Source organism: Silurus aristotelis (assembly GCF_946808225.1).
Source record: "Silurus aristotelis genome assembly, chromosome: 16".
In the NCBI taxonomy this organism is placed as follows: domain Eukaryota; kingdom Metazoa; phylum Chordata; class Actinopteri; order Siluriformes; family Siluridae; genus Silurus; species Silurus aristotelis.
The window spans coordinates 7,251,952-7,262,026 of NC_139589.1; the positions used below are offsets into that span (position 1 = coordinate 7,251,952).

General features: G+C 37.3%; 2 protein-coding genes across 3 annotated transcripts in view; one reads left to right on the plus strand and one right to left on the minus strand.

Annotated features, from left to right (window-relative positions):
* The window catches only part of mettl27 (methyltransferase like 27), a 147,997-nt gene that overhangs the window by 76,162 nt on the left and 61,760 nt on the right, over window positions 1-10,075 (plus strand). The window lies entirely within an intron of this gene.
* Window positions 1-10,075, minus strand: part of caln2 (calneuron 2) — a 36,938-nt gene that overhangs the window by 24,004 nt on the left and 2,859 nt on the right. For both annotated transcript variants that reach the window (XM_083564785.1, XM_083564784.1), the window contains exons 2-3: window positions 3,276-3,397; window positions 1,006-1,149 (exon numbers count right to left, since the gene is read on the minus strand). In XM_083564785.1, the coding sequence (XP_083420911.1) occupies window positions 1,006-1,149; window positions 3,276-3,390 (259 nt within the window). In that variant the 5' untranslated portion in view covers window positions 3,391-3,397. The remainder of the gene's footprint in view (window positions 1-1,005; window positions 1,150-3,275; window positions 3,398-10,075) is intronic.

The window sequence follows — 10,075 nt, forward strand, 5'->3', positions numbered from 1 at the left end:
TGATTTGAAGTCCCACTATGTGTGAACAAATTTGCATTATATCTGCGGAGTACAATCAGCAGGTTACGGCGACATGCACTCACTGCCTGTCAGATCCTATGTGTCATTGCAGGACAGATCTCGCCAAAAGCAGAAGTGAGATCCAGAAAGGTAGAATCTATATTTATTTATACCACAGTGGCATTAAACTCTCCTTTCGTTTGGTCATTTAGTTTTGTTTTATTTTCTATAACAGCAGCTGACAATTGTTCCAGCAACAAAGCAAATCCTCAGTTCATAATAATGCACTCTTTCTGATATGCCATTATATTGGACTTTTCTGCCAAATGTAACAATAAGCTAATATAAAGAAAATGAGTTGTTATTTAGACAAGTGCATAATAAATTATAAAGTGCTCTCTAACATTTTTGGAAGGAGTCTCCAGTGTCAACACTTTGTAACAGTCAGAGGTAAAGAGGTTATAAGTCTCCTTTTCTAAAGATCTAAAGTCTTTAAGACAGAGGGCCTTTTAGTTTTTCAGGAAGATGACATTGTATTTTCTTTCTTCAATTATTTAACTGAAATAAAGTGAAACTTTTAAGTGAAAATGCAAGGCTTATGAGAGGACACATCTATTTAAATATTTTATAATGTAATGTACAAACTTGTTTGGAGGACATTGAACAACATCAAATAAAAAATACAAACAGCTTACAGGTGGTAACAGTGACTGCTGTCCGTCACATTATTTTACATTGATTTCAACTTTATTTTTTAAAAATAAAAAAGATTCTGGAGACTTCCAAGCTACACTGCCTTTAATTGCATTGCAAAAATTACAAGTATCGCTCCATAAGCAGCTCACTTATCCCAAATGTCCCATTATGTCACAATATTAGTTCCTATAAAGGATACTGTGAACTACAGAGGAACGATTACAGAGTGAGAGATTTCAGAGAATCAAAGGCAGAGAGACAGACAGAGTCTGAAAGAGGATCACAAGAGAGCACAAGGGAGAAACTCACCATCCATATCCAGACGTTGCATAATGATGGCTAGCTCCACCTCGCTGGGCATGTAGCCCAGAGAGCGCATGGCCACGCCCAGCTCCTGTTTTGAGATGAAGCCGTTCCCATCCCTGTCCAGTACCTGGAACGCCTCCCGAATCTCTGCACAGGGAAACAGGCAAACATAAAGAACATTTCCTCCCAAACTAATCTCGTTAGTGTAGGTACTTGACTCCAAACACACAAACAAGTGACATAATCTGATTCGCTTGATCTGCTTGCTTGCTCTTTTACTCTAGGTTCAGTAATTAATATCACTGTAAACTTTTTTTTTTTATTTGCTGTATATTTATCTCTTTTATTGTTGGCCAGTATTAGAATAAATTGTATTACACACACACACACACACACACACACACACACACACACACACACACACACACACACACACACACACACACACACACACACACAAAGAAGATAGTACTTAGCAAAATTGGGTATAATTCATTTATGCTATATAATTATTTGGCAGCTCAGTGAGATGGCTGCAAGGCTAGCTTATCCAAAATATGATACTATTCCACTGAGCATACCAATCTAGCTAATGTCACAGTTTCTTTTTATTTGTGAAGTTAAAACTGGTAGAATTGTTTTGTATTGTAGCTGATATAAGGTCAATCTTCCGTGTAAAATCGAACCGTTTGCAATTTTCATCAACTCATTTAGGATAACTCATTTTACTTTAAATTTAACACCAGTGCTAGGCAATAAAAAAACAGTGCTAAAATTGTATTGGATAATTAACATCAGTAACTTAGCTTACTGGATAGCTAAACTATAGCATGACTAAAATCAGAACTGCAATCATTAACTATTGCTTTCTATACTATTGTTTTGTGTAATCATGTAGTAAAATTAGCTTGCTAATGTCTATTAAAATGTCTGACACTGTCAGGAAGTAAGCAAGCATGATTATAAAAAAAAGTTTTAGTTTTTATGAACTCGCTGTGGGACTCTATGCCATCTGACTTCCAGCGAATAATTACTAACTATGCTTTGTGGGCAGATACTCTACAGGCTAACACACACTAACAATTTGAGCACCATCAATCTTTTGACTCAGCTCCAATACCTCTCCTCATTTTTTTAAAAATGCCCATTAAAAAACATTGACATGATTGAAGTGGAGTGGCAATGCTGTGTGATTATAAAAGCCCTTTCTGCTCCCGCAAACCCCACTGGGAATCTCAGATACTCATTATTAACGTGGCCTACAAGGCGATCCCATTTCTCCTTCAACTCCTCCAGCTTTCTACGTGTCTTCCTAATCAGGTGATACAATCATGCCCTTCAAAACATAGATTTGCTTGAAGTAGAGATTTCGTCTTAGGGTCCTGAAAACTGGATTTTGCTTGAAATGTGTGAGGATAATCTGAGGATCAGGTAAGGTGTGATATGTATATACTGTAGTGTCAAAGCTGGAGATAATATACGCAGTACACACACCAGGCTGCAGTGGCCTTGCACTTATCTTGCTGTTTGTCAAAATCTGAAAATGAAATAAACCCTCATGTGGCACATTATGACTTTACAAATGAAACTGCTATTTGTTATTTAAAAAGGGTTGTTCTAGGATAATAAACATTATCTTACTATCATTATCTCCTTGAAAATGGAAAGTTATATTTGTCGCTGCATTATTAATTTATTTACCCATTATCCATTTGGACCTAGCACTAGACAGACAGACAGACAGACAGACAGACAGACAGACAGACAGACAGACAGACAGACAGACAGAATAGTAGTCAAGAGCTGGGAAAAACATCGCTGAGTAAAATTAGTTAATGCAAATAAGATTCTAAGGATAAAATTAAACATTGAGAACATATTCGTTTTCGTTTCATTGAAAGAAGTATTTGGCCAAAATGTAATCATGTAACACAACTGAATTCCAAAAACAAAGACATGCTCGGTGTTAACAAGCAAAGTAAGTGTATAGCTTTCAGCGTGGCTCTGAGCAGGATACTGTTCAGAGAAATCAAATCTCTCTCTCTGTGAGATATTTGATATAATAGTATCAAAGAGTATATGGCATTCAGAAAGATGAGGTGTTTGACTAGTTTTGCAGCTCAGCAAGATAAAATAAAACCATGGTAATTTTGTTAAAACTGATTATATACTGTATATACTGTAGAACATTCTACACTACTGTGTAGAATATTAAAGGCTAGAGTTGTCTATGCAGACAGACAGTACACACATACACACACATACAAACTCACCATCAAGCTCTTCGGTCGAGATATGGGATAACTGTTCCTCGCTGATCTCAGAGAGCGAGTGAGCCAGGAAGTTGTCTGTGTACAGCAGCCCTGCTCTCACATGGTGAAAAGGCATCTTCACCCTGAAACACACACACACACACACACACACACACACACACACACACACACACACACACACACACACACACACACACACACACACATATCATTATGAAAGAGATGATGAAGAAATAAATGCCAACCTCACACACACCTACACACAAAGCAGTGACATACCACTCAGAGTAACACAGCCATGGTGCAACACTTAAAACATTCCAAGCACAACACCACTACTAATAAAGGAAGAATTGGTTCTTGGAGCTTTATTTAAAACCCTAATCGTTTTTGTAGTTGAGATATTTATATTTGTTTTTTGGCTCCTGCCTGCAATCAAAAGATGGCACATACTGTCTTCAAATGAACCACAACAACTCTCATGGATGCTGTAAATGTTTTATTCGATTCTCAGAAATGAAGGCTAAAGGAAGAGAAAGGGTGTTGAATGTGTGAATGTGTAAATGCATTGTCAGATTTTTCTCCCCCTTTGTACAAATCACATCTTTCAAACCAGGCTTTTTTAAAAATACACCAGTAGAGGTATATGTGCAGCAGTTTCCCCAAGGTCCAGGAACTCAGAACAAAAGTAAGAGCTGCTTAGTCTCTCAATTAATCTTCTTAATCTCTATAACCAGAGGACATAGGTCTCTAGCTGGCCACAAACCAGTCAAATGATTAAGAGCACACCCTTGAGCCTAAAACATATACTCATTTTGATTTAGAACTGTTCAACAGTTTCAATACTTTTTCTGTGTATACATGCAAAACAACTTTATCCAGAAAGTTTCTTACCTATCGCTTGGGCAATTTATATTGAACATAGAAAATGTAATGTTATATTTTATATTGCATTTCAATATAAATTTTGCATATTTAAATATAAATATCAATACGAATATGGAATTTGAATATTCAGAATTGACATTTTTGTCTAAATCCTTCGATTATTTAGTTTAAAGTGTAACTATAACTATATAATAATGTAACTATATCCATATATATATTTATATATGTCCTTTTCACAAGATTTCTCTCCTTGTAAATTTTTTAACAAGAATTCATTCATGCATGATCCTGTAGAGACTTCAGTCCAGTGCCTCACTCATACCAATCTTACACCACAGCACAAATCTATAGATGTTCTTAATACAGCCATCTGCCTGGCTGGTGGTTGTACATCTCATAGAAGATTAAAGAGACTGCCAAGTTAATGCTTAAATCATGTGTGACAAAAGATATTGTTATCTCACACACGCACACACACACACACACACACACACACACACACACACACACACACACACACACACACACACACACACACACACACACACTGTCCAAAACTAAAAGACATAAATAATCAACACGTTCATGGTCACTTTCATAGCACTTTCATAATGACCACAGTGGGAAAGCTTTTTATTGAGCTGCTCTAAACTCCAGCCTCAAATGTCAATAGTTCTGACAGAGGGATTTTGAGATATTGGTAGTAGAGTGAGGGATAAACTTGAGGGATTCCTCCTTTGAATTCTTTCTGTCTTCTCTGAAAGAGCTTCTCTGACACTTATGTGCTAGCACCTGAGAGACATGCTAATGCTGTACTTGTATTCAGTTCCAGACTCTATTCTTTTAGTGCTTCACATATCAGGGTCTGTATTTAGATTTTAAACAGAAGTGAGAAGATTTATCAATGAAAAGAAAATGTTATGTGTAACATCAAGCAGTCTCATCGGGTTATGGGCATATTAAACATTAGAGAAGCAATAAACTGTGATTTTGGTGACTTTGACTATAACAAGGTTGTTGGAGTTGGATTTTAGCATTTCAGAAACTGCTGATTTCTGGTGTAGATTTCTGATTTCCTGGGAAAGGAACTGCTATGAGAGAGTTTAGTGGAAATAATTACTCTTTCCAACCATGGTAAGCAGCAAAATAGCATCTTAAAATGCACAACATTGACTTTTACTGTGAACGACAAAATCAGAACTTGTCAGCCAAGAAGACATACTGTAACTAATAAAAATGTATGTATGCTAGCTAGAGAATGTTCAGATGAAACAATTACAATAAATCAATGCATCATATTTTGTACACAAAATGCCCAGAAAAGAAATCGAGACATAACATCTTTATTTTAAATTACTGGTACCTCACAGTCAATATTCTAAAACAGACCTGAGCTTTAACACAGAGTTTCCAGAAATGAAAATGTAGACACAAACAGCCAGTTGTCAATGAAAAGTGTACTTTTACGGTTTACCCACATTTGGACTCTCTTCACTCTTCACAACCCAACAGCTTGAATTTCACACGTAGTTGAATTTTACTACGCCAGACATGGCTAGAGGACCAGATGGTTATTTTGTTCTACTTTGCATGACCCATTGATTTGGATGTTCCTATCTTGCATGGTGGAGAACAGAGTGTATACATCTCATTGATTCCATTAATCACATAATGTTCCATGCATAATAATGTCTAATTCATATTCACTGAGCTGTTTGCTGGGAACAGTTTAAGTTACCACCAAGGAAATAAGCAGCTGTTTACAGATGTAACTCTGTGTTGTAGAGTTTCTTCAAAAAGGAAACTGTCCAAATCAAAATCTGCAAAACATGCATTTTTTCCCAATAAAAATATACAACCCTGATTGCTATTTGTAGGTATGTACAGAATTAGGCAAAAGTATTCACATATAAATAAAAACTGTGTGGTAAATATATATCAAACAAATCACAACATATAGCAGTAGACAGTAAGTAAGTCAAATCAATATTTGGCATGACTACCCTTTGCCTTTAAAACTACATTAGTCTTGCCTTGTCCTGCAGTTTAACAAGGATATGTTTTTTTAAATAACTTGAAGAACCTGCCAGACAGAGAGTTTACCTGAAAAGTGGTCTATTACTTAATGTCTTCCTTTGTGTTATGACATACATGATTTATTTATCCATCCATCCATCCATCCATCCATCCATCCATCCATCCATCCATCCATCCATCCATCCAACCATCCATCCATTTATCCATCCATCCATCCATCCATCCATCCATCCATCCATCCATCCATCCATCCATCCATCCATCCATCTATCCATCCATCCATCCATCCTTATATTAAACTACAGATTAAACCCGCAATCTTGAAAATACCATCACAATGCATCTATCATTGTGAGATCTATCTCAGGTGTTCATCTCAGATGCTGGAACTGTTAAAAATCTCATACAGACTGTACAATACAACCCCAGAAAACCTGCACTTCTCATCTTATACCACACACCTTTCCATCTGTTAAACATTCTTACTGGAGAAAGGCACTGCTGATTTTCACAGCCTGAATCCATTACTATTTTTGTGCTTCAAGAACCATGACTGGCCTCCTGTCTAGGGTGATGCAAAGGTGCCATCTGAACTCAAGATGGAGCAGTCTGGATAATTTCATGGTATGATAATTTGACATGCCAATATTTGCAGCTTAAACCTCAAGTGCCTCTCAATGAACCGAAGCTAAAGAAACTTTCAACTATCAACAGAGATATTAGAAGTGAGCTGGTGCAGATTCAAAGCTTATATTTTTCTGTGAATGACTCTCTTTGGGTCTGCACATCTGCTCTTGGCTCTGCTCCAGGATTAGTAACAGAGCCATTGGTGGCATTTGGGTCACAGGCACCGCATCTACTGGCCACAGCTGCTGGCATGTCATTAAATGAGCTCTGAAAAGGCATACATGTGCTTCTTCTGATAATGATCCTCAAAAAAGAGGCTTGCTCCTCGACAAGGTTAATTGCAATCCTCATGCTGACAAGTACATTGGATTCCGATTTAGTCGATGCGAAAGCTGACAGTGACAAGCTTATAAAGCGGTTGGAGATGAATATTAAATAAGAACGTTCATGAGTACAAAAGCGTACTCATGAAGAGAAATGATAATAATGAAAATGTAATGAAAACATTGACTTGAATGGTATGAAAGGAAAAAGAATGATAGAGAATGTGTGGAAGCTAGAGAGAGAGTGAGGAAGAAGGAAAGAGAAAGACAGAGAGAGAGAGAGAGAGAGAGAGAGAGAGAGAGAGAGAGAGAGAGAGAGAGAGAGCGAGAGAGAGAGAGAGAGAGAGAGATCGAGAGAGAGAGAGAGAGAGAGAGAGAAAGAAAGAAAGAAAGAAAGAAAGAAAGAAAGAAAGAAAGAAAGAAAGAAAGAAAGAAAGAAAGAAAGAAAGAAAGAAAGAAAAACAGAAAGATACTCTAAAATGCGCCATGATTTGTCCCAGATTTGCTGTAGGGTTGTCAGAAATGTCAGTGGCACTTCAGGGACACATGGACCACCCCTCAGCATTTGCATTTCTACTAATGTGTGTCTATAACCTTGGCATTCCTTAGTCAGCCTAACTTAAAATAATAATAATACAGCAATGCATATCAAACCCACCTACACTGTACTTGCACCTAAATATAGATCTTCATTTGCATTTAACTGGAATAGAGAAGCATTAAAAGGCCATTACGTAGGAAATCGAAAGCCTCAAACCTTACGGTCTTCCTCCGAGTGTGCCGTGGCAGCCATCAAGGGCATATAGGTTTTAAAAACCAAGCATTTGGATCACTGTTATTACTCAATCCAATGGTTGTGCTGAATTTGCAATGACCCGTGACATGAGAGCACCATTTAGGACCACTGGGAGTAGGTACAAATTAAGAGATTTTTTTCAACTCATGGTCATCTGACAACAGAATAAATGCCTTTTTGTTGCACCTCAGGACTTCCTCTGCAACATTTAAGTCTGAAAAGTCATTTAAATGATCTATTCATTAGTTAGCATCCAACATTTAAATAAAGAAAACAACAAACTTTGGACTTAAACTTCCAGAATGCCCGCACCTTTAAGTCTTGGCTGTCTTAGTTACGGCACTCGAAACAGCTGGACAGATTAAAGGAGATGAAGCATGTGTTCATTCCCACACTATCAGTTTGGTAGGTATTTTTAAATTGTAGGGACATTTGTTTGACTTTTATTGTTGTAGTTTGTTTATAATTATTTAGGAAGCTTCAGTACCTACTGTATGTTGATCAGGATTATAGCATCTGTTCTGATCAGGATATCTGGAGTCTGTTCTTGGAACACAACACATGTGATGGGAATAAAGTTTGGATGGAATGCCAACACTTGCACACCAATTCACTAAAATGGGCAACAGGGTACTACTGTTTATGAGAAGTGGGAGAAAATGGAGTGGACCAGAGGAAACCCACACAGGCATGGGAAAACTACACACAGCCATAAACTTGAGCTCAGGATCAAACCAGGCACCCTTGAGGCATGATTTGGCAATGCTACCATGATCACCAATTCTAGCTCCCGTTTCACTCACCGTATTTATCTCTCAAGCTCATTTAATTTTCTGTCTTGTAATGTGGTTTAATTTCTAGGGAGCACTTTGAGCTGCTTTTTATGTATGGAAAGTGCAATATAAACAAAGTGTAGACAGTGGCAACCCTGCCAAAGACTAAAGGTTGCACTTATGTCTGGCAAACTATTGCTGCAGGGGCTGTTGTTATGCTGAGTGTCTCTATAATTTACATGAGGGATGGAAATGTCTGGAATAAAAAGTCCAATTTGTGCATGACAAATGTTTATATCAAGGAAACAACTTTTTTAATATGCACTTAATCGGCAGGTCAATAAAGATGAATTAATAATAGACAAATCCATATGGCAGGGCGAGAGTTTAAGAGGGCTTTCGAGTAGATTGTATTATCAGCACAGGGTTTATGGTGTAATGGATTGTAACGCTAAAATGCGACATTAAAAACAAGACGCTATACAAAAATCTGTTCAGAAACTAGACACTGTTCTGAAATCATTTCTACCTTTAGAGCATGTACCCTGTTTTAAATCAATGCAGAAGAGCTTGCTTTAGAAAGGATTTATTGTCTCACTACAGATGATTACCCACAGTAATATCTCCTCCTAAATCAAATACTCAGGTTAACTGTCAAGACTATGAACACACTTTTCATTTTATATACAGCAATATATATAAGACTCATGTGGTACATCATGCACAAGTCAGCAGACATGAGCATGCATCACAGCCCAATTACAGCAGAACATGCCTGACTAATAACAATGTGTGAGCGTTTTATTATCAGATTTATCTCTCATTCATCCACTAGACATTTTATATAAACACCATAACCTAGTTAAAACACGTAAACAAAATTGACTGACAAACACCTACAAAATAGCCTACGAAGCATGTCTTTAGACAGGGGGATGGAACCATAGTGCCCTGAGGATACCGCTCAAAACAGAAAACAGAGACATTATGTGAACACAGATGGGGCAGCGATGGGATTCGAACCCTCAACCCAAGAAGTGAGAGGTACACTTGATGACCACTATGTATTTGCAAAGGATGACTGTTTGATACATACATGAGTACAACTGACACATTACAAAATACACATCCCAAGCCTTTATAACATACGTGATCATTAAAAATTATTTTAGGAGAAAAATGAAAATGGTAGCAAGTGTTCCTGGAAAAAAAAACACACACACACACACACACACACACACACACACACACACACACACACACACACACACAAACACAAACACACAAACACACACGCATACAACACAGAAAGCAGATTTCGTGCAAGATTCCAGTGCAAGAGATGTGTTTTTAAAT